The sequence below is a fragment of the Notamacropus eugenii genome, chromosome 5 (assembly GCF_028372415.1).
Source record: "Notamacropus eugenii isolate mMacEug1 chromosome 5, mMacEug1.pri_v2, whole genome shotgun sequence".
NCBI classification, from domain to species: domain Eukaryota; kingdom Metazoa; phylum Chordata; class Mammalia; order Diprotodontia; family Macropodidae; genus Notamacropus; species Notamacropus eugenii.
Window position 1 is genome coordinate 453,411,445 of NC_092876.1, and position 24,917 is coordinate 453,436,361.

General features: G+C 38.7%; 1 protein-coding gene across 2 annotated transcripts; it reads right to left on the minus strand.

Moving 5' to 3' along the window:
• Positions 1-9,489: 9,489 nt before the first annotated feature.
• On the minus strand, positions 9,490-23,459 carry PRDX4 (peroxiredoxin 4). Of its 2 annotated transcripts, XM_072615271.1 has the most exons (8): positions 22,671-22,960; positions 19,994-20,111; positions 17,469-17,585; positions 15,966-16,088; positions 13,174-13,304; positions 12,047-12,081; positions 10,550-10,596; positions 9,490-9,604 (listed from the first exon to the last, which is right to left on the minus strand). In XM_072615271.1, exons 1-8 carry the CDS (start codon positions 22,885-22,887, stop codon positions 9,601-9,603), a joined length of 792 nt encoding a protein of 263 aa, XP_072471372.1. In that variant the 5' UTR covers positions 22,888-22,960; the 3' UTR covers positions 9,490-9,600. The 2 variants fall into 2 exon arrangements, with proteins under 2 accessions (XP_072471372.1, XP_072471373.1); XM_072615272.1 differs by lacking the exon at positions 10,550-10,596 and having other exon boundaries at positions 22,671-23,459.
• Positions 23,460-24,917: the final 1,458 nt, after the last annotated feature.

Genomic DNA, 24,917 nt, shown 5'->3' on the forward strand with positions numbered 1-24,917 from the left:
ATCTGAGGAACACTGAGAACCCCTCCTGACTTGGCTCTCTGAAGAATCAGCCACTCTTCCTTGTGGCATATAAAAGCATGCCAATTATTTTCTTGCGGGCTTACACCTTTCCTTTATTTTGCTGCTGCTTTCAAAATGTAATAAGGTGGGGGGGAGGGGATTGGGTTCCTCTGTCTCAAGGAGAAGCTGCAGTAGTGATTTGCAGTGAAAGTAGTTGGCAGAAAAAGGTGAGCTCAAAGTTGTCCTCAAAAGAGAGGAGGTAAAGGACTGTTCCTTTTGCATTTGGGGGGTGACGGCAGAATTTGAATTTCCCAGAAATACCATCTCAGAATTTAGTAGCAGAGAAGGGAGCAGGCAGATTTCAGAAAAACCTGGACTTACATAACTGATGCTCAGTGAAGTGAGCAGAACCAGCAGAACACTGTATACAGTAATAGCAACATTTGTACATGATTAATTGTGATAGATCAGAATTGGTAGCAGAGAAGAGAGATTTCTTGGGCTACTCCTGCTTTGAGAGTTGCCTCATGGGTAATTCCAAGGCCAGAAGTTCCTGTGTTGAATTTGGGCATTGGCACCTTCTAGAGAGGAAAAATTTCCTGATGCACCCTACACTTTGGAGAAGGAGGAAGACAGTCCACGTTGTTCCTGAACAAGATCCTGCTAGGAAAGCAAAGCCAGTAAGTTTCTTGGACAGCACAGGTCTAGTGAGAAAAGGCTGTTCAGTAAGCTCCTAAGGATATTTACTTTCTGGTGGGAGTCTGAACCACAGAATGTCTGAGAAGTCTGGGGAAACTGTGTAGGGACTCTGGAGAGCAGAGACTCATTCGTATGACAGAAGAGTTCTGTGGCCAATGCCTCAGGTTCCCAGCTCTTGGGAGTCCTGTAATATCTTATGCATTTTCTGTGGGGTGAAATAAAGGCTGTAACATTTGTATGTAGCGTGCCTGTGTGGGATGTAGCAGGCAGTGTGGTTCAATGGAGAGAACACTGCTTCTGGGTTCAGGTTCTGCTTATGATACTTAGGACCAGTGCAATCTTGGGTAAGTTGCTTCATCTTCCAGAGCCCCTTTTCTCCTCTGGCAAATGAAATGGTTTCACAGGATAGCCTGAGGTCCCTTTCAGAACCACATCTGTGTACCTGTCATCCTGTCAAGCTGTATCTAAGTCTTTGAGACTCAATTGAATGAATCCAGGAGGAGGGAAATTAGCCAAAGGAAGAGAGAGTGACATCTCAAGAATCAAACTCCCAGGACTGAACCCAGCTCAAAGGAGTCCAAAATCCTGAGGTGATTTCCTCATCTTTCAAATAAGGATAACAGTAACAGTATGACCTAGGGTGGCTGTGAGGATAAGTAGGTATTTGTAAAGTGTTTTTCAAACCTTAAAGCACCATGTGTTGTTATTCTTATAATTGCTTATATGGCCTATAAAAGAAGAATCAGAACAAAACAGAAAAACCACAAGAAAGAAAAAACAAAAAAGGTGAAAATAGAATGCTTCGATCTGCATTCTGACCCCATAATTTATTCCGTAGATGTGGATAGCATTTTCCATCATGAGTCTTTTGGAATTGTCTTAGATCCTTGCATTGCTGAGAAGAGCTAAGTCTCTCACAATTAATCATGCACAATGTTGCTATTACTGTACACAGTGTTCTCCTGGTTCTCACTTCACTCAGCATCAGTTCATGTAAGTCCAGGTTTTTCTGAAATCTGCCTGCTCATCGTTTCTTATAGAACAGTATTCCATTACATTCATAACTACAACTTGTTTGGTCATTTCCCAACTGATGGGTATCCCCTCAATTTCCAATACTTTGTCACCACAAAAAAAGTTGCTACAAATATTTTTGTACATATGGATCCTTTTCTCTTTTTTATGATCTCTGTGGGATGCAAACTTAGTAGTGGTATTGCTGCATTAAAGGGTATGTATAGTTTTATAGCCCTTTGGGCATAGTTCCAAATTGCTTTCCAGAATGGTTGGATCAGTTTACAGCTCTACAAACAATGCATCAGTGTTCTAATTTTCTAACATCTTCTCCAACATTTATTATTTTCCTTTTCTGTCATATTAGTCAGTCAATCTGATAGGTGTGATGTGGTACCTCAAGAGTTGTTTTAATTTGCGTTTCTTTATCAGTAGTGATTCAGAACATTTTTCCATATGAGTATAGAAAGCTTTAATTTCTTCATCTGAAAACTGCCTGTTCATAGCCTTTGACCATTTATCAATTGGGGAATGACTTGTATTCTTATAAATTTGGCTCATTTCTTGATATATTTGAGAAATGAGACCTTTATCAGAGACACTCAGTGTCAAAATTGTTTCTCAGCTTTCTGCTTCCCTTCTAATCTTGGTTGCATTAGTTTTGTTTGTGCAAAAACTTTTTAATTTAATGTAATTAAAATTATCCATTTTGCATTTCATAATGTTCTCTATCTCTTATTGGAAATAAATTCTTCCTTTCTCCATAGGTAAACTTTTTTAAAAAAATTAAATTATTTTATTTGTTTTCAGTGTTTTACAATCACTTCCATATATCTTAGATTTTTTCCCCCTACCTCTTCCTCACTTCTCACTCCCTCCCTGAGATGGTATACTATCTTATGTAGGTTCTACACATACATTCCTATTAAATATATGTTGCATAAGAATTAAAATGAATGAGAGAAACCATAAAACAAAACAAAATATAATGCAAAAGAAAATGCTCTGTTTCTATCTGTGATCCACTTCCATAGTACTTTCTCTGGATATGGAAGGCATTTTGCCTCAAGAGTCCATTGGAAATTTTTTAAGTCCATGCATTACAATGAAGTACTAAATCTGCCAGAAAAATTCCTCACACACTGTGGTTGTCGCTGTGTACAAAGTTCTCCTGGTTCTGCTTCTTTCACTCAGCATCAGTTCATATAAGTCCTTCCAGGCCTCTCTGAAGTCTTTCTGTTCATCATTTCTTATAGCACAATAGTATTCCATTACATTCATACATATCCCACAACTTGTTCAGCCATTCCCCAATTGATGGGTATCTCCTTGATTTCCAGTTGTTGGCCACCACAAAGAGAGCTACTATAAATACTTTTGTACATGTAGGACCCTTTCCTATTTCTATGATCTCTTTGGGATGGAGTCCCAGAAGTGATATTGCTGCATCAAAGGTATGCACATTTTTGTAGCCCTTTGGACATAGTTCCAAATTGCTCTCAAGAATGGTTGGATCAGCTCACAGCTCCACCAACAATGAATTAGTATTCCAATTCTCCCCACATCTTCTCCAACATTTATCATCTTCCTGTTTTGTCATGTTAACCAATCTGATAGGGATGATATGGTACCTCAGAGGTGTTTTGATTTGCATCTCTCTAATCAATAGTGTTTTAGAGCATTTTTTCATATGATTATATATAGCTTTAATTTCTTCCTCTGAAAACTGCCTGTTCATATCCTTTGACCATTTATCAATGGGGAAATGACTTGTTTTCTTGTACGTTTGACTCAGTTCTCTATATATTTTAGAAATGAGATGTTTATCACAGACACTAGTTGCAAAAATTCTTTCCCAGTTTTATGCTTCCCTCCTAATATTGGTTGCATTGGGTTTGTTTGTGCAAAAACTTTTCAATTTAATGTAATTAAAATTATCTGTTTTGCATTTCGTAATGTTTTCCATCTCTTGTTAGAAATAAATTCTTCCCTTCTCCACAGGTAAACTATTTCTTACTCTCCTGTTTTGCTTATGGTAAGACCCATTTTAACCTCAGCTTGGTATATGGTGTGAGATGGTGGCCTATGTCTAGTTTTTGCCGCACTATTTCCAGTTTTCCCAGCAGTTTTTGTGAAATAGTGCTTTCTTATCCCAGAAGCTGGAGTCTTTTGTGTGTGTCAAATGGTAGATTACTATAGTCATTGACTACTGTGTCTTATGTACCTAACCTATTCCACTGATCCACCATTCTGTTTCTTAGCCAGTACCAAATACTTAGGATGATTGCCACTTTATAATGTAGTTTTAGATCTGGTGTGGCTAGGCCACCTTCCTTTGCATTTTCCCCCCCATTAATTCCCTTGATAGTCTTGACCTTTTGTTTTTCTAAATGAATTTTATTATTTTTTTCCTAGCTCTATCAAAGAATTTTTTGGTAGTTTGATTGATATGGCAATGAATAAGTAAATCAATTTGGGTAAAATGTCATTTTTATTATGTTAACTTGGCCTATCCATGAACAATTAATATTTTTTCAGTTGTTTACAGAGCTGACTTTGTATAAAAAGCGTTTGGTAATTATGTTCCTGGGCTTGTCTTGGCAGGTAGACTCCCAAAATTTCTCTGTCTTTTGCTGCTTGACTTTGTTGGTAATATATAGAAATGCTGATGATTTATGTGAGTTTATTTTATAATCCTTATCTCAAGTAGGTTTTTAGTTGATTCTTTTGGATTCTATATAAGTATTCTAAATCACATCTTTGGCAATGAGTGATAGTTTTGTTTCCTCATTGCCTATTTTGATTCCTTCAGTTATTTTTCTACTCTTATTACTATTGCTAACACTTCTAGTACAACATTAAATAATAGTGGTGATGATAGGCATCCTTGTTCCACTCCTGATCTTATTGGGATTCTAGCTTGTCCTCGTTACATATAATCCTTCTCCTTATTTTAGATAGATACTACTTATAATTTTAAGGAAAACTCCATTTATTCTTGTGCTCTCTAGTATTTTTAATAGGAATGGGTCCTGTATTTTGTCAGAAACTTTTTCTGTATCTATGGAGATAATCATATGATTTGTTAGTTTTGTTATTGATATGGTCAATTATGGTGATAAGTTTTCCTAATACTGAACCAGCTCTGCATTCCTGGTAAAAATTCTACTTGGTCATAGTGTATTATCCTGGTTATAAATTACTGTAATCTCTTGCCTAATATTTTATTTAAAATTTTTCATTAATATTTATTAGGGAAATTGGTCAATATTTTTTTTCTCTTTTTTGGCACTTCCTAGGTTAGATATCAGCACCATATTTCTATCATAAAAAGAATTTGGTAGGACTCCTTTGCCTATTTTTCCAGATAGTTTATATAGTATTGGAATTAATTGTTCTTTTAATGTTTGGTAGAATTCACTTGTAAATCCATCTGGCCCTGGACAGTTTTTCTTAGGGGTTCATTGATGGCTTATTCAATTTCTTTTTCTAAAATGGAGTTAAGTATTTTTTTCCTCTTCTGTTAACCTGGACAATTTATATTTTTGTAAATATTCATCCATTTCACTTAGATTGTCAGATTTATTGGCACACATCTGGGCTAAATAGCTCCTAATTATTGCTTTATTTTCCTTTTCATTGATGGTGAATTCATCCCTTTCATTTTTGATACGAATATGATTTTTTAAAAAAAAAAAATCAAATTAACTGAAGGGTTATCTATTTTATAGGTTCTCCCTCATAAAACCATCTCTGTTTTGTTAGTTCAATAGTTGTCTTATTTTCAATTTTATTAAATCTCTCCTTTGATTTTCAGAATTTCTAATTTGTATTTAATTAGGGATTTTAAATTTGTTATTTCTAGTTTTTTTTAGTTGCATGCCCAATTTTGATCTGCTTTCTCTATTTTATTTATTTAAGGATTTAAAGACATAAAATTTCCTCTAAGAACTACTTTGGCTGCATCCCAAAAATTTTGATGTGCTATTTCATTATTGTTCTCTATGTGTCTCTTTATTGTTTGTATGATTGTTTGACCCACTCATTTTTTAGGATTAGATTACTTAGTTTCCAATTAATTTTTAATCTATCTTTCCATGGCCCTTTATTGCATGTAGTTTTTTATTGCATCATGATCTGAAAAGGAACCATTTAATATTTCTACATTTTGGCATTTGTTTTTATGCCCTAACACATGGCCAGTTTTTGTGTAGGTGTCATGTAGCACTAAAAAAAGGTGTATTCCTTTCTATGCCCATTCAGTTTTCCCCAGAGGATTATCATATCTAATTTTTTCTGAAATTCTATTCACTTCCTTAATTTCTTTCATTTGTGGTTAGATTTATCTAGTCCTGAGAGGAGGAGGTTGAGGTCCCCCACTAAAATAGTTTTGCTGTCTATTCTTCCTATAACTCACTTAACTTCTCCTCTAAGAATTTGGATGCTATACCATTCAGTGCATGTATGTTTAGTATTGATAATTATTTCAGTGTCTCTGGTACCTTTTAGCAAGATGTAGTTCCTTCCTTAGCTCTTTTAATTAGATATATTTTTTTCTTTTGTTTTGTCTGAGATCAGGATTGCTGCCTCTGCTTTTTTTCCTTCAGCTGAAGATTATGTTCTGCTCCAGCCTTTTAACTTGCCTCTGTGTGTAACTCTCTGCTTCAGATGCATTTCTTGCAAACATATTTGTAGGATTCTGGTTTTTAATCCACTCTGCTATCTGCTTCTGTTTTATGGGAGAGTTCGTCTCATTCAATTCAGTTATGATTACTGTGTATTTCCCTCCATCCTATTTTATCCTGTTGATAATTTTCTTTCCTCTCACTGTCCCTTCTCACTAATGTTTTGCTTCTGACCACTGCCTCCCTCAATCTGCCCTCCCTCTCCCTTTCTTTCCCCTCCTACTTCCTTATAGGGTAAGATAAATTTCTATATCCAACTGAGTGGGTATGTTATTCCCTCTTTGAGACAAATATGATGAGAGTAAATTTCCAACAATGCTCAACTTCCCTTCCTTTCTTTCCCCTCACTGTAATAGGTCTTTTCTGCCTCTTATATGATGTAATTTACCCTATTCTGCTTCCCCCTTTCCTCTTCCAGTACAATCCTTTTTTCACCAGTTGATTTTTTTCAGTATTATCAGTCAGTTTATAACCACACCCTCTATGTATGCTCCTTCTAACCTAATAGAGATACAGTTCTCAAGCGTTACGAGTATCATCTTCCCATGTAGAGATGTAAACAGTTTAATCTTATTGAATAACATTTTCACCTGTTTACCTTTTTATGTTTCTCTTGAGTATTGTATATGAAGATCGAATTTTTCTGTTCAGCTCTGGTCTTTTTGATCAGGAAAGATTAAAAGTCCCCTAATTCATTGAGTATCCACCTTCTCACTTGAAAGATTATGCTCAATGTTGCTGGGTAGTTTCTTGATTGTAATCCAAGCTCCTTAGCTTTCTGTAATATCATTCATATTCCAAGCCCTCTGATTCCTTAATGTTGAAATATTAAGTCATTGTGTAATCCTGAATGTGTCTCCTTGATGTCTAAATTGTTTCTTTCTGACCTGAAAATTCTGGAATTTTGCTACAGTATTTCTTGGAGTTTTCATTTTGGGATTTCTTTCAGGTAGTGATTGGTGGATTCTTTCAATGACTATTTTACCCTCTGGTTCTAGGATATCAGGGTAGTTTTCTTTGACAATTTCTTATAAGATACTGTCCAGGCTCTTCTTTTTATTATGGCTTTCAGGTAGTCCATTAATTCTTAATTATCTCTCCTGGATCTATTTTCCAGGTCAGTTGTTTTTCCAATGAGGTATTTTATATTTTCTTCTATTTTTTCATTCTTTTGATTTTCACTGATTCTTGATGTCTCATAAAATTATTAGCTTCCACCTGCCTAATTCTAATTTTTAAGAAATTATTTCTTCCGTTAGCTTCTGTATCTCCTTTCCATTTAGTCAATTTTACTATTTAAGGAGTTTTCTTCAGTGGATTTCCCCCTCCTCTCCCCATTTGGCAAATTGTTTTTCAATCAATTTTTGTCCTTCCTTTTCCAAGCTATTGACTATTTGTTGCATAGCTCTCTTTGCTTTTCCCAATTTTTCTTCTACCTCGATTTTAAAAATCTTTTTTGAGCTCTTCCAAGGTGGCTTTTTTTGTTTTGATTCCAATTCATCTTGAGGCTTCATGTGTAGGCATTGTCCTTTTCTGAGTTTGTTTTGATCCTGTCATCACAGTGGCTGTAGTCAGGCCTCTTTTCTGCTTTTTACTCATTTTTAAGCCTATTTTGTGACTTTTAAAGTTGAGCTCTGCTCCTGGAGTACAAGGGGGCCCTGTCCCAAGCTTCTTGCACTAGGGGTCAGGAGCCCTGGTCACTGGCTTTCTGGACTGGGGCCTTAGGTGCTGGTAGCTTGCCTACTGCCCTGGGGTGGCCTGCCTTTGTTGCACCTGTTGTGGAGGTTCCTGGGTTGGCAGTTTACCTGCTGGCTTGCATGGACACCATGTGTGCTGGGCTGTACTCCTTTTATCTATGAGACAGAGCTTTCCTGGTCCTTCTAAATTATCTTAAGTTGGAAAATTGTTCCACTTGGCCTTTCTGTATGTTCTGTCACTGCAGAATCTGTTTAGAGGCTTGATTTAACTGTTTCCGAGGGTAATTAGGGAGAGCTCAGGCAACTTCCTGGCTTTTCTCTGCCATCACCTTTCCAAATATTATTTCTCTAGTTGACACACCTTATGATCTGACCATATTGGCCTAGTGACTGTTCCACACATGCCATTTCATCTCCTACATGTGCCTTTGCACTGACTGCCCCCCCACCCCCAGCCTGGAATGAACTCCCTCCTCTCTGACTTTTGAAATCCCTTTGAGACCCTGCTCAAGAGCCAACTTCCATATGGTCTTTCCTGATCCCTCTAGCTGAGCTGCTGATGACTTGACCTCTAAGACACCTTGGATTCACTTTGTATATATCTATATCTATATCTATGTATACAGGTGTATGTGTTCTTTTCATAAACTCCTTGGAGGCAGAAACTATTTTTGTCTTATCTTTGTATCCCTAGCACCCAGCACAGTAGCTGGCACATAGTAAGTGCTTCAGTAAGTATTTGTTGATGTATTCATGATACTTTTGGTGTACGAAGAAACGTTTTAGGGCAAGTAAGAGGGGGCTCAATGGGCACTACATTTAATAACTTGTGACCCTGAGAGTACATATAGAAACTGAAAGAATTTAAGGGTATCGATACATATGCAGAGATGATGGATAATTACATATTTAAGGGCTATCATGGATCTGAAACTCTTTGAAGTGTATATAATACAACAGAATTATTTATTTCATTTGCATGTGCCAAACAGACTCTACAAGAATTCCTGTCTGTCAAACAACTGTGCTGAATTCTCAACTTCAGCATTACAGTGCCTTTTGATCATATGGATTTCTTTTTTAGAAGCAGAGTATCTTTGCCTGCCTGTTCTCAGCAGGGAATGAAAACTTGAATACTTGTCCTTTTCATGTTTGCAATGAAAGAGAACAGAATTCTCAGTAGATTTTCCTTCCTCATCGTGAGTCATCCAAGAAATACTGCTGTCCCCTTTGAGCTTTCACTGTACCACATATAATTTATAAAGAAAAAAATACTTGGTGTTGTAATGCCATGTCCCCTTCTTTATCAAGAAAAAAAAATACCTGGCGTTGTAATGTCATATCCCCTTCTTTTTCTCCTACTAAGATGCCTCCCAATCATTACAAACACAAAGTAGTATCAAAACCACTAAAATTTTATTTGTAACCTTTGAACTAGACATGACCTGAGCAAACATTTCAATTTTGTTTATCGAAATACTTCAGTTTTCCAGCTGGATCTGGAATTATCTGTAGAAGAAAAGAAGAAAGTCATTAATTTATTCAGAAGATACATCGTTACATCCGACGTAGAGATTAGTCTCACTTTACCTGAGGACCGTTCTGCAGACATTTATGTAAAGTGAATTTGCCTGCATGTGGGGAAAGAAGAAAGGTAGGAAGGGGGGGGGGGGGTCTTGAACCATTGGAGGGAGGCGGCTGGCACAAGGCTTAAAGACATGACAGAGACGTGAGAACAGAAAAAGAAACACAAAGGGGCTGGGAAAGACATGTCGAGCACAGCTAGAACTGAGAGGAAGAATACACAGGGGCCAAATATGTGGGGACCAGACACCAACATGTGGACAGACAGGACAGATGGGCAGAGTGGAGCAAAGGTTTCAAGCCAAGCCCCCATTCCTAGGGTTGGCGGCAATTTCTCTGCTGTTCTGCTTTCACTGGCAGGATTTTTGGTTTTTTTTTGGTTGGAGGTGGTGGTGTGTGGGAGGCTGTGGAGTGTGGAGCTGAGGGGCAGGAGCAGGGACAGTACTGTACAGTAACAGAGGTGTGCTTTTGTACAATGTGAATTTATGTAAAGCGAGAATTGTCTGTACATTTATTTATGTCTTCACATCTGAAAACACTTGACTGAGCAGTTGCCCTTCACTTGTCTGTTGAAAATGATGCTTATTCCTATGACTTAAATTCTATATTCATATATGATCAAAGGATCGTAGGCCTAGAGCTGGGAAGGACCTGAGAGGCAAACTGTCATTTTATTGATGAAGAAACAGATCCAGGGAAGTGAAGGGGCTTGCCCAGGATCCTAGAAACACTGCCAGCAGATGGGTACATTTGGCACAGAATGAGTAAAACTAATTTCTTTATATTCATCCATTTGAAATGCTCCAGTGACAAATCTATAATTCATTTAATTAATTAGCATCTGTATACAAATTCCCTCAATATACTTACAATTCTTCTTTTGGCCACCAGGCTTTCATAGCTTCTTCAGGTTTGATCTAATTAAGTCAAGGACATTGAAAGAGCATGTCTACAGATGTTAATGTATTCTAAAAGTAATTTCCTCCTAGAGAAAATTTCTGGTTAAGTGATCTAAGCTATCTCAAATTTTAATGGGAGCATTAGAGTTCTTCTAATTTATAATTTTCGGAGGTGAAAAAGGTCAGTGATTCTTAAAATCTGAAACTGCTGCTAAACTTAAAAAACATAAGACCTAGCAGAATACCTTGGACAAAGTTGTTGTCCTATAAATAAATACTTGATGAAGTATATTCAAGAATAAGTACTGGCTGCACTGATACTTGGCTTAGTAGCTAGAAACCCAAAGGTTTCTGAAGCAATGTTACACTTCACAACAGCAGTTTCTGACAAGTTGCACGCAAAGTGCTTGTAATGAAATACAATGAAAAAATACTAACACATCACAAAATTTCCCTTAATACTAATATGATATTGAAGAAGACTTTTGCCTTTGTTAGTGTAAAATGTACAGGTAAATAACTCTCCACAAGTAAGTTAGTCAAATCCAAGTTCATGGCATGACTTTTACACCTTAAAGCATACGCTAAAATACGCTTTTGCATTTCATTGAGAATTTTTACTGACTCTCTAGGGCTTTATGATTTAAGGAGGAATTTGGTGTAATGGAAATGGGCTTCCCATGGTTCTGTTAAGAAGAACTTCGTGCACTGTAAAGAGTGTATCAGCGTAAATTCTGACTAGTGATACTGACTGGATGTCAGGAGACTGATCTGTCGGCCCAGCTCTGCCACCTCAGCAAATTGGTATTTTCTATGCTAAACAAGCACGAGTTCCCCTCCATTGGGAAATGATACTGGATGTAGTAAACAGGCTCTAAGATACTGTCAAAATTTAACAACAAAATGGTGGAACTGGCTCAAAGTAGTGATTCTCAACTTTTTCTTTCCTTTTGCTCAAAGACTTATCCTAAAATTTACAAGGTAGCTCTGACCTAAAGGGCCTCCACTCACTCCTTCCCTAAAAGGTGACAAAAGAACAAGGCCACAAAGCTTTAGCTTAGATGTAACCTAAGTCAGGTTTACTCAGTTTTTTTCATTTTTGGAACTGTTATGACTATTTCTTGTTTTGGACTACAGAAAACAATTTTACTAAGTAAGGGTCCACATTTGAACCCTGAAGAATTCTCTAACTTATCCCAATATCTCCATAATTTTCCTCCCTTCTAAAAAGCACATTTCTCTTAATGCTTGGCTTCCAAATTTACCCTATCAAAACTGGCTTTCTGTTTCCTCCAGTTCCAACTACCTTCCCTAGAGGCCTAAGAAGTTTTACCCTCAGACATTTCTGCCTGTCAATGCAGGTTTATTTGCCCTATTAACAAAATCAAGATGGTGCTACCATGAGAAACAACCTTCCAAGCTTGGCTGGTTTTTGCTTCTAGTCCCAAGCCAAATCAGTTACACTTACCGTTTCACTACCAGGTTTCCAGCCAGCAGGGCAGACTGACGGGGAAGAAACAAACAAACAAATGTGAGCTTAAAAAAATAACCTGAGTCCTTTTAAAACAATGTGTCTTTTAATTACTGGAACTGAATGTTGCTGCTACTTACAGAGGACTTCTGGGGGCCAAGTGTTCTGCTTTTATGCGAAACTGTTTTCCCTTAGTGAGGAATTTAAAATGCTGAACTAGCCAGCAGAAAATTGGCTTACTTTCACACACTGCCAATTTATGTTTACTTAAATTTAACAATGAAAAAAATGGACTGAATTAAGTGCTCCTCAAATATTAGTTAGAAAGTCTGTTCATGAAAAAATATGAAGGGACTTGAGCTAAGTTATTTATAAAGAATTCTTACCATAATGCAAACTACATAAAAGTTAGGACTTTGTACCCAAAGGCATAGTTCCCTCACTAGTCCATCAAAAAGAATATTTGAAAGACAAACAAAAAAGGAACTTTCCCTTTAACCAAAGTGCATATTAAGCCAGATACTAACTTGTACTTTTAAGGAAATTATGATCAATACCAGAAGTTGTACAACCTGAAATTTTAGTTTAGTTTGGTCGCTATTAAAACTCCCTAGAGAAAGAGGACTTAATGATAGGTATCCTTTAAGTGTCACAACAAGGAGACACGTCTGGAACAACAGGCAAATACAGAGTGCTTGCTGCATTAAAACGGTAAGAATATGTCAAACTTTAATTATAGAAACCTAATCTGAAAATAAAACACTCACAAATGTATGACTATTTTCAGTAAATCTTGAGAGTAACCCAATTTTAAATTGTGTGGGATTTAAGTACTTGGATTCTTCCCTTTTTGTAAGTTTGATTTTTATTTTCTCCCTGATATGGTATGTAAGAATGTATTAGTAATAATCTGTTAAAATGAATTTTATAAACAAATTCAATCTGTCTTAAAATTGAAATGAGTTAGCTCTCAATTTGAGCTCAGTTTGATCAGAAGACTAAAATTTCTGTACTTAAATTCATTTCAACACAAAAAAGGAAGCCGCATTGCTACTTTTTAGACTAATGAGACAAAAGGTCTGTGATAGCTGCCAACTCTAAAGCAACAAAGAAAAGAAGGGTACCTTCTCCATGTTTGTCAGTGTACTGGAATGCTTGGACTAAACGAAGTGTTTCATCGACTGATCTGCCAACAGGAAGATCATTCATCGTAATCTGTCGTAGGATCCCTTTATCATCAATAATGAAAAGGCCTCTGAAAATTGAAGAATAGTTAAGAGATGACACTCCTTTTCAGTGAAGGTAATGTTATTCCTCTCTCTCTGATGTCCAGGATGGATGACCCTGACGCACAATCTGAAACAGCCCCTCGGGACCTTTCTCCTTTAACTGTACACAAGTATATTCTACCACCTTTTAGTCTCTGCTAAGCAATTAATCCACAAATTTTTGTTATGCACTGATTATGTGCTAGGCACTGCCAAGTACAAGGAGAAAAATCAAACATTTTCTGCCATGAAGGAGTTTACTTCTATAGGAGGGAACAATGAGTAGTTACGTAAATGTAGACAAGATAAGTATACACTGAGGGAAAAAAGGGAAATGATAATAAACACTGTCACCCAAGAACTTTTATCACCTGTTCTACTTAATTATATCAGTAAGAATCTGAAAGCAATATTTACTCTGGAGTGACCCAAGATAATCCCCAGGCAGTCTCTCTCCTCAGTCTTTGACAGAAGCAGCCCTTCGCCCCCTCTCTTCCTTCTTCTACTTCTTCAGCAACTTTCCTTTTCTACTGGGTCTCTCCCTACCTGCTTCAAACAAGTTTTTCCCAAGCTCCACTAGACCCTCCCAATCCTGTTTCTTCAAGTTATGGTGTCATTTCTCCTAGAAAACCCATCTCCTCATTGCTCCTAACCTCCTTCCCTCCCTTCCCCATCAGCCATTTGCCACCTCACCTCCCACTTCATCTCTCAGCTGAAACTGCTCTCTCTGGAGTTCACAATAATCTTACAGTGAGCAGATCTGACAGCCTTTTCCCAGTCTTCATCTAATGGGACCTTTCTGGAGCCCCTGACAGTGACGGCTACCCGCTCTCTTCCTGGATACTCTATCCTTTCTAGGATTCTAGGACAGTATTCTCTCTTTATTCTCTTTCTACCTGTTTGACTGGTCCCTCTCCATCTCCTTTGCTGGCTTATCCATGACAGCACTTGGGTGTTCCCAAAGACTTTTGTACGGGGCAACCTTCCTCTTTCCACTCTCAGTGGTCTCAGTAACTTGCATATACATTTAATTATCACCTCTATGCCAATCAATTATTAATCAGCAAAACCTTTATTAAACACTTATGAGTCAGGCACTAGGCTAAGCACTGGAGATACAAAGAAAGGCTTTCTAACAGGGGATGAAACATGCATAAATATAGGATCTAAATAATATATAGGATACATACAGAGCAGAAGGAAGTTTAGGGAGAAAGACTCCATTTGAACTGAGTCTTGAAGGGAGTCTGAGATATCAAGAGGGAGTGGACTGCAGCCATGGGAATCAGTCAATGCAAAGGCTAGAGACTGTAGGGGACCAGGTACCATGTGAAGTTAAGAATGAGTTCTGGACACCACTTCATTTTCTCAATATGACTGATTAATATTTTTCTTTCAATTTTGTTTACTACTATTTTCGATTCTTCAAGGATGTAAAATTTTATCAGTAAAGGTTTTCCTTCCATTTGGGAACTGTGGCTAAAATAATTCAATACCACATTCCTGACTTAGCTAGGATAATCCTCAGATAGTCATCCAGGCCACCAGTGGGCTTGCACTGAAAGCCTTTCCTGCAAAAGCTTGTCTCTGCAGCCATAGTTTTAGAGAACCCAAGGTCCCCGCTACACCAGGATAGAAATCAGAATAGGAATGAACACGAATCATTAGTATTAACAATAACAGCTAGAATCTATATGGCATTTTAAGCTTTACAAACATCAATCTCTTTTTATTATTATAACAACCCTGGCAAGTAGGTGTTATTATTCCCATTCTACAGATGAGAAAAATGAGACAGAGGTTATGTGACTTATTAAATTAACATCTATTAAAATCGGAGTTTCCCCCCTTCAATATTCTTCCATATTTGTGTCTATAACAAGTTAACTATTTGGATTTTAGAAGATAGTACTAATAAGACAAGGTCATGCGATAAACACTGGTACAGTAAAGACTAAAGATAGAATCTATCACTTTTATTGGAAAAATAATTCATACTATTAATGTTATTAAAATGTGACAGAATTATTATTATCTTCCTATATGTGGAGGACATCACTGGCTCAAAGCAGCTTGTATCAGGTAGCTTGTTACTGGACTAGAAAGTGAAACAAAATTAAGTGGAAGGAGAACCTAATCTTAAAACTGGCATAACTTCCGAGCAAAGTTACTGACTTCGGGGAATTATCAGAAAAGAAAAGCAGAGCTCAAAAATAATTCTACCTACAAATCCAAATTAAGTTCTTCAGAAGATTATTAGCCATCTAATGCTGTTTAAACCAAATTGTTATAAAATTCTCTTATTTAACATAACAGAACTAGTGAAACTGTTCAGAGAAACGTCTCTTTAACTTTCATTCACGCCAATGGTGAGTTGGTTTTCAGTATATCATATGTGCATACATATAGCATATTTCAGTGTATAGTATACACACACATATATGATGCACTGAAATAGCTCATTTCAGTTCTTATTATATGTAAACATACAAAGATATTTATCAACACTACATTCATCTAATATTCCAAGAACATTTACAGCAGTCTTACAGATCTAAATAACTGTATTTTGAACAAACTTTGTTACTACTAAACCAAAGAAAATTCATTTTAAGAGAAGTAGAGAGGGAAATATAGTTGGAAGGTACCTAAGAGTGTGACCTGAGTCCTCCAGATAAACTCCATAATCCTTTGAAATCTGGTGTGTCAAATCTGAAAGAAGTGGAATTTTCATTGGCCCAAGGCCTCCTTGCTTCCGGGGGGTATTAATCCTTTAAAAAGAAAATCAAGTGTACATTTCTTAGAGAGTGTGATTCTCATTAGCTAAAAACAGTTAAACCTACACAGCACTTGTGAGTTTGGAATCATCTCCACTTTATATACAACAAAGTAGAGCGCAATGACAAATACAGGACTGACTGACCTTGAGCACCCTCATTTCCTCTTTACTTGACCCTTGAAGATTTAGCAGAGTCACACCTTCTGCTCACCTCTAACTGAAATGTCTAGTGTCTGCTAACAAACCTAATTCCTTTGGGCAGCATCTTTAACATTTTTCTAACAAACACCTGGCAGGCTGGGTAACTTAGGGACTGTCATCATTCTCAGTTAAAGATGAGCAGGCCTGGGAAATGACTAGTCACTGAAGTCCAGGTTTCCTCACTCGAACCCTAGTCTTCAGTTCTGGTGTCTATGGGCCTAGCTTCCACGTACAGGTGGCACTGAGGGCTAAAAAGACTACTGGTCCCTAGTCTCTTTAATATAAAACTGAAGTGGAAGTAGGGATCGTGCCCATCGCCGGGCTGCTTCTCCTAGATTATCACAGGGTCATCTCCCCTGAGGTGAAAAGGATATGCTGCTTTTTTTTTTTAGTCCAACCCTTTCATTTTAGCAGTGAGGGAACTGAGGTCTCCAAGCTCACAAGGAAGAGCTGGGGTACTCAAGTTTCAGAAGACTCCAAGTTCAGCATTTTCAGCTGCACCATGGTGCCTCCCCCTAAAAAAATTTGCCAATAAAATAAAAAATTTCAAAGATTTTACTTTCTCTCGGCTCAAGGTACAAATCAAATACAGACACAACTTAAAAATTCCAGTGTTTTTACCCCTATCAACATCACATTTTTCCTTTCTTAAAAAATTCAGTTTAATTGAACTATTTTCTTTTCCTCCCATCTCTCCCTGCTTCTATTTTAAGAAAAAAGGACATGTAATAAACATTCACAGTCAAGCAAAACAAGGCATTTGTGTTGTAGCTGTATCATACTTTTTATCCTTTCTCCTTCCCTAAGTTTTCTCCCCTGGCAATGGTTTTTATCAGCAACTTTCCCCTCCTCTTAGGAGGAGTTTGACCCATTCCACATTGGCCACATTCAAAAAAATGTATTTCATCTTTTTGTAGCTTTTACATTTAATTCACCTTTGCCTCAATTTAAAAAGTTAACAGTTTTATTTTAAATAAATCTATAATAATAATAAATAGAATCATATTTTAATTTGATGGGACCAGTAGTTCATTTTCTACTTTATAAACCTATTATTACTGAATATTGTGATATAGAACCTTATTGTGTCATAAGGGAACTCAACCTATTATAAATTTATATATATACATATATATTTTTAGTAAAAAACATGTAAAGGTAAGTCACATACCATGCTAAGTGGGTAAACTGTGAATCAACAGAGCATGCAACCACTTCAGTATTTATAGTTTTGAATTCTTCAATTCTGTCACTAAAAGCGATAATTTCAGTGGGACACACAAAAGTGCTGAAAGTCAGAAAAAAAACAAAAAGCAATTCAGTTTTCTTAGAATATTCACATTTGTTTAGTACCAACATAAGTTCCATTTTCTCTAGAACATTCTTTAGATTCTAACAGGTGTAATATACATTAAAATAGCAGTTTTATATATGAAACTATGACGCAACAATCAATTAAGAAGATACTTTTAATCAAATGCAGTTTAATAATAATGATTCCCAATTGTACTGCAAACTTTTATGTACTAGAATTTATCAAAGACTATCAATTGATCCATTTCTTTCAAGAATCCTAGAATTTATTTTAATGTGCTACCCCTCCTCACTCCACTCCCCCTCATTGATCTCCGATCTAGTGAAGACACTGGCCTCCTTCTGGTTCTTTGAACAAGACACTCTTTATCCTGAATGTGCATTGTCACCAGTTGTTCCCCATGCAAGGAAGGCTCTCCCTCCTCAACTCTGCTTCCTTCAAGTTCCAGCTGAAACCCCACCTTCGACAGGAAGCTTTTCTCCATCCCTCTTAATGCCAATCCTTTCTTGTTCATCATTCTCCAGTTTATCTTGTCTATAGCTTGTTTGGACGTAGTTATTTACAAACTGGGTCCATTATTATATTATAAGCTCCTTGAGAGAAGGAACTTTTACTTTTCTTTGTATCCCCAGGGATCAGAACAGTGCTTGGAACTTAAATGTTTATAGACTCACTATTGCAAGGAACTTATCCAACTTCTAGGTGATTAAGAATTTCTACATCCCTGTGTCTTCCCCCAAAAGGATTTCTCCCCAACCTGGGAGAAATATTGTGTATACTGGGGGTGGTGTGGGGCTGGGGACTTCATTATTCTTTTGCTCAATTTAGGTTCTCCAACACTTTGATTCCTCAGGCAAATTTTCTCAACTGTCTTAGGGGAGATAAATAAAAACAGTGGCAGAAAAAAGACTTACATCACTTGTTCTGTTCTTGGTGGATTGTTGGGTGCCCTGACATTTCATTCCTTTGTTTAAAAGCATGTTGGGACAGAATCTCAGGAATCTTTCTTATGTGCTCAGGACAGGAGAACTGACACTACTTTGTACATGCAGAATGCTATTTATTTCTTATTTTCTACTGAGTTTTTTTTTTAAATAAATCAGAATTGCAAACACATTTTCAATTGCATCAGACTACTGTTAAAAAATCTGTTTTATCAATCCATATTTTTTTTGCCTTTACAGCAAAAGCAGCCTAGTCTTATCACTAAAGAGAATTCTAAAAGTTCAATCCTATTTTCTGTATAGGCGAGGGTGTGCCAGAATTAGCTCTAACAGGACAATCTGATTGCTAAATTTTCAGAGTGAGCACCTATACCTCAAAAACTGGAAACTGCTATAATTCAGGACTTGATTTATTGCTTTGTTATTTTAAAAAGTGTTAATAATACAGATTAGCCTTAAAAGTGGGTGGTACTATGAAAACCAAGTTGTTAAACACTTACCAGCACACTCCTATCTATTATGTATGTTCATATACAGGTATTTTCAGCTTGACCTTTATTAGAGGTTGTCATGTACCAACTGCAGCTGTTCAAATATTAGACTTTTCTTACAGATCTAAAGCTAAATAGCTTAATTATGACACATACTCATGCTCTGTCTCAGTAAAGTTGATTTGGTAGAATTCAGAGTGAAATACCAAATCCTCTCAATTTAGAGAAATCTAAGAAGGAATTGATAAAAATGGGTTTATGTAGTCTCCCAGTAAGCTTAAGTCATAATGAAGAATTTCCATGCTAATTCTAACGAAACAGTAACATGAATTTGTGGCAGATAAGCCAGGAAACATTTTCCTATTTCCTTTTTTGGTATCATAAAAATATCAACGAATTGTAATTTTGTCAATGTGGGTACCTCCTCTATGGATGTTGGTAAAAATCCCTCACTACAGCACAGTCTTTCAAATCGCCGGAGCTGAAAAACACACTACCCTGAAGCCTACATGGTAATGATCCTATCAGAAGTTAGCTCAGCTAGTTTTTGCAATCCCTTACTGGGTCTGAACTCAAATGTTTTTCAGCTTAATGGCATCTACCAGAGCTTATGCTCCCCTGTTGTGGTCTCCCAAGAATCAAGAGTCATCTCCACATGGTGATGAAGCACTTTAAAAGGGCTTTAATGGAGAATTAAACAATTACTGTATTCAAATAGGAAATTAGGGATTATTTTTGCATACTCTTATTTTCATGTAGTTTGAAAATGTCACATTTGAGCATACTCCCTGGAGAAAAGCAAAGCTCAGTTAAAGCCACTCAGTTAAGTGATTTGCTCATGGTTCCATGGCTTGTCACAAATGAGAGTCAAAACCAAATTTCCCTTCTGACTCTATTTTTTGGGACAAAATTTCTTGTGTATATTACTTTGGAGAGTCTTACTTACAAGTCAAGTGGATAGAAGAAGAAAACCAAATATTTTCCTCGATAATCAGTTAATTTGAGCTCCTTAAATTCTCCATTTATCACAGCTGTTCCTTCCCAATAAGGTGCTGACTTAGAAACTTAAAAAAAAAAAAAGAGAGATTGCATAGTGTTAATCTGACTGGTTATGTCACATAGAGAAAGTTGTTGGATTGTTGGAGGAACTGCTGGAGGTAGTTTCTTAGGAAATCACCTTTCATGCTAATGAACTCTTTAACACAAAACAGGGCCCAGAGAGTTACCTAAGACTCCAGACAGTTTCAAATGCCTGTTTTTGGGAAGATGGTTCCTAGGTATAGGAGATATTTCCCATGTCTGCTTAACACAATCTGTTATTAGTGTTGTATCTTGATGCCACTTATCAGCATGTTAAACCTTCACTAAAATTGATAATAAAGTGCAAATGAGGCAGCTGTTTGACTTCTGGAGATGAGTAAGACAATGACATTTCCCTGAAATTTCTGGAAAGCAGAGGTTACCTTTGCAATACAGTACTCATCATGATAGGTATTCAGCAAAGATCCATAAACAGGTACCAGGGGTAGGGAGGAGAGCTTAGTTAGAAAGCTAATTTTCAACTCATTCTTTCTTTCCAAAGCCAGTATCTATTTACAAAATTTCCAAAAGTGGCACTTTCAAGGATAGGTAAGGAGAATCCAATAGCAGGTTTGAATTGAATTTTATGTTTTGTGCCCAGAAAGATTTGAGTATCAAAAAGATTACTATAATAAATGATGAAATTACTGTCATCAATGATCAAAATAAGAAGTTATTAGAGCTCAAAATATGGGGATGCTCATAAATGATTAATGACAATTACCTAGGTAAATGATAGAAAAAAGAAAAAAATTTGTTTTTGTTCAGCAAGTTTTGATATTTGCAAAGTCAGGATCCTGATTTTATCATTACTTGGAATAAAAGTATTTGGAAAAACCACGTAGGCATTCAAAGGCGAAGCTATATTGATTGTATATGAATTGAACTCCAGATACAGTTCTTTGAAGCATTAATTTGCTAAGTGGCTATACAGAAATGAAGCAGATACATAAAAGTAAAAAATGTGTTTTCAGGCAAAGAGGACAGTGGGTTGGTTTAATTTTTTAGTAAATGCTTACCTGCCATAAACATTTCAAGGTACCTTACTATGCTAGAGTATGCTAGAGAAAATCAGTTTAAGATTTGGAAATTATAATAGTTCAGAAGTGACAGAGTAATTTTTTCAAAATGAAGTCCCTAATTATATGTTCACTGAATAATAACATGGAATCTGACATAGCAGGCTTATAAAACATTTTTTAAAGTTAAATGCATGTATATCTATATATTTCAGAGATCTTTAATTCTGTTGGTATGGAAAGTTCCTTCAATATAGATAGCATTCCTTCAATACTATGACATATTATCTTTGAAATTTACTGTGGTTGAAAAAAAAATGGATCACTCAACAAAACTGGTGATGAATTTCCCTGAACTCAGAAAAATTAACAGGCTCTTGAGAATCAAGGGTCATCTCCATATCATGATACTCCATCTGAGTATGATTTCACTGGGAAACAGGTAAACATATAGAATTATACACGATAACTTAAAAATACGTTCTTAGAAAGCAAAATGGTAGGACCAACTTAAACTCTTACCAGCTGTTGGAGCTGTGGAAGATTTGTCTCTCGTTACATTTATTCCACAGTGTAGGAATGTAACCACTTGGTGGTGGTAACAGTAACAGCTACATTGGATTTTAAGGTTTTACAAATTATCTCAAGCATTTGTCTCCAATTACAAAGCATATGGCTTTTCTAAACTACAAGCGTGTCTCCCAGCTACCGTCTTGGTGGATTTAATCAGGATCAATCCACAAGCATTCCTTAGGTCTCTTCAGCACTGTGCTGTGCTGGGGATACAGATATATATATACCTGTGACGTAAAACTAATTTTATCAAAAACACTGAAAATTGTCTTCAGTGTTTCCCCGCAATGCTGTGGTCCTAAGCTCTTCCCAAGGGCACATCATCTTTTTTCAGCACTTGAACCTGGTATGATTTCACTGACGTGTCCTTCTCTAAACAGATTAGAAAGGCAAATAAATAAGTGTAAGTTCAGACTGGCTGGGTACGAAGGTTTGTGAACCCCGATTTGTAAATCCCAGTGCCCCGGCTCCATGGCCTTCTCCATCGGCCCCATCCCCACTGTTACACAGCTCTGGGAGACACAAAACAAGGGTGAGGAACGTTAGAGTTACTGGTCTCCACTGCCCTGTGGGTACAGGACCACCCATCCGGGGCTGCTCGGGGGTCTGGGGGCCAGAGTCCAGTTCTTTCCTTCTGAAGCTGGGGAAACTGAGGTGGACTTTAGTACGTACCACTTCGTTTTAGCCTGAATAACAGTGGTAGTCGTAGGTGTAGAGATGGATGGGAATTTAGAGGCCATCTGATCCGGGGGGTGGGGAACCTGAGGGCACACGTGGCCCTCTAGGTGCTCAAGGGCGGCCCTCCGAGTGAATCCCAACTTTCATTATCCGGGGTTCCCCACGCCGAGGATGGGGAAACTGAGGCCCAGGGGCAAAGCCGGCCCCGGAGTGACTCCATCCAGGCCCGGGGCTCGGGGCTCCCTCCCCTCCCCGCGCCGGGCCCGCACCTACTCTTGGCCTGGCTGAGGTGCAGGGAGTGGTCCGACACCGGCACGCGGGCCGCCTCCCCCGGGTACACCTGGCCTCCGGCGTAGAAGTGGCACTCGCCGTCGGGGGCCCGGGGCCGCTGCTGCTCGGCGGGCTCCTCGGCCGCCCGGCCCGGCCCGGCCTGCAGCAGCAGCAGCAGCAGCGCCAGCAGCGGCCCTCGGGGCCCGCCCGCGTCCTCCATGGCCACGCAGGGGCAGCGGCTCCGCTCGTGGGCCCTCCGCACGTCCGCGCTCCGGGCAGGAGGCCGCTCTGGGTGCGCGCGCAGCCGGGCGGGCCCTGGGGGGGCGGGGGGCGGCGGAGCGGGGCTCAGGATGAGGGAAAGGGGCGGGGAGCGCCTGAGCGACGTGTCAGCGCCCGAGGCGCGCCCCTCCCCCGCCCCTCCCCGCCCCCTCCCCAGCCCTGCAGCCTGGGCGCCCGGGGCCAGGAGCCGGCACGTCCCGCTCGGAGGCGCGTCTCCAGGCTGGGCACCCTGCGGGCATGCTCCCTTTGTGCGGGGGCAGTGCGTGGCACGCGTGGATTCTGTACTAAACCGGGCTCGGTGGCGCTGCCTCTGCCCTCCCTGCTGCCTCTGGTCGGGCCGTCCTTCTCCTTGTTCCCAGCCTAGAACCCGAGCTGGCGGCGCCTCCAAGGCCGGCCCGCCCGACCCCCTCAGACGGGTGGGGGAACAGACGGTGCCATTTGTACCGCCAACAACTGTTAGCCTGTATGTGGCGCCTAAGGCCTGCAAGGGCTTTACCAAAGGTTCACTTGGTCCTTAACGCCGGGAGGTGGGGGTTTATCCTCATTGTACAGATGAGGAAACTGAGGAAGACAGGGGGTCGATGACTCTCCTTGCTGGGACGTGTCTATCTAGTATCTATCCAGAATACCGCCTAGCTGCTCTATTCAGATCCAGCCCCTGATTTCGGAACCAGTGTTCTTGGACTGATTTTACAAAGATTTTTCTTCGTTTCCAGTGATAGCTTCTAAGAGAAGTACAGATGTCAGATAATACAAAGTCATAAATACGTGGAAAGAAAACATCTGACATGCACTGATAGAAGATACCTAATGAGATGGAAAAGATTCCTTTGAGAAAGATGATGTCCCAGTGTTTCCTTAGTCTTTCTCCGTGGAGCCAAGAGTTCTGTGTGCTCCAGGTCGCATAATCAAGTCTGCGGTGGCCATGGCTCCACATTGCATCTGACTTTCCAACTATTCATAATGTTGGCTGACTTTTACCTAGTGCTTTGTGAAAATGGATACCTTGATTCGCGTGAGCCCCCCAATTGCTTAGGCTTACAGTTTTAAGATTTATATTATTCTATTACAAGGTTGTCAGATGGGTCATATGAGTGGGCCAGTATTGGTCTAGGCAGCATTGGAGATGCCCTTTGTGATGGGATTTTGAGGTCCCTCTCCAAAATAGAATCAACCCCATTGGTCAAGTTTATGGGTTGGGAACCTGGGCCTTGAGGCCATATGTCCTTGGTTGTAGCCTTTTGACTAAATCCAAGTTTTACAGAACAAATCCTTTTATTAAGGGGATTTGTTCTGTGAAGTTTGGATTCAGTCAAAGGGTCACACCTGAGGACCTAGAGGGCCACATGTGACCTGGAGGCTGCAGCCTTCTCGTTCCTGGCTCTGCTTGATAATTGAAATTATACCATTCTAGTCTCATTCCTTTGTGCTAGAAATTGCCTTGTTTGGTCCCTTTTTTTAACTTTGAGGACAGCTTGTTGTTAGTACTTCAGTATGACTCAGTTTATATGAACATTGTTTCCTTGACTGGAAGGACTTTTTTTTCCCCAGAGATGTTCTTCCTCTTTCCTAAGGGGAGTTCTGCATCAAGGAGGGGACTTTGAAAGGCCAGAAGAGATTTCAGAAAGAGAAGGTAGGATAACTAGGGCATAGCAAATAAACTTTATATATGTATATCAACATTTTCCCTGTCTTCATGACGAGTGAATTCTAAGACACTTTTTTTCTTGTGGTTTTTAGAGAGAATAATTATGCTCCTGCTAGGCTGAAAGCAAGGGACTGTCATTAATTTAAACTTTATAACCTTTCTGCACATGTCTAACACACCTCCAGGCAAACTATAGGTGCTTAATTGTGGTTGTGGCTTGTCCTACCTTCTCAAAAAGAACCATGACATCAGGGAGATGAGGACATGACTTACAATTGACTGATGTGAGGGAGGGAGGGCTGTGTAAAGTCACCATTGTATTA

What these genes read in the sequence shown, in the direction of transcription:
- PRDX4 (XM_072615272.1), bottom strand. Translation starts at nt 22,887, where the DNA reads ATGGAGGACGCGGGCGGGCCCCGAGGGCCGCTGCTGGCGCTGCTGCTG. An exon ending in GCACCTCAGCCAGGCCAAGA is followed by an intron (nt 20,112 to 22,670) that starts GTAGGTGCGGGC and finishes TTTTTTTTTAAG; the next exon opens with TTTCTAAGTCAGCACCTTAT. An exon ending in TTCTTCTATCCACTTGACTT is followed by an intron (nt 17,586 to 19,993) that starts GTAAGTAAGACT and finishes TCTGACTTTCAG; the next exon opens with CACTTTTGTGTGTCCCACTG.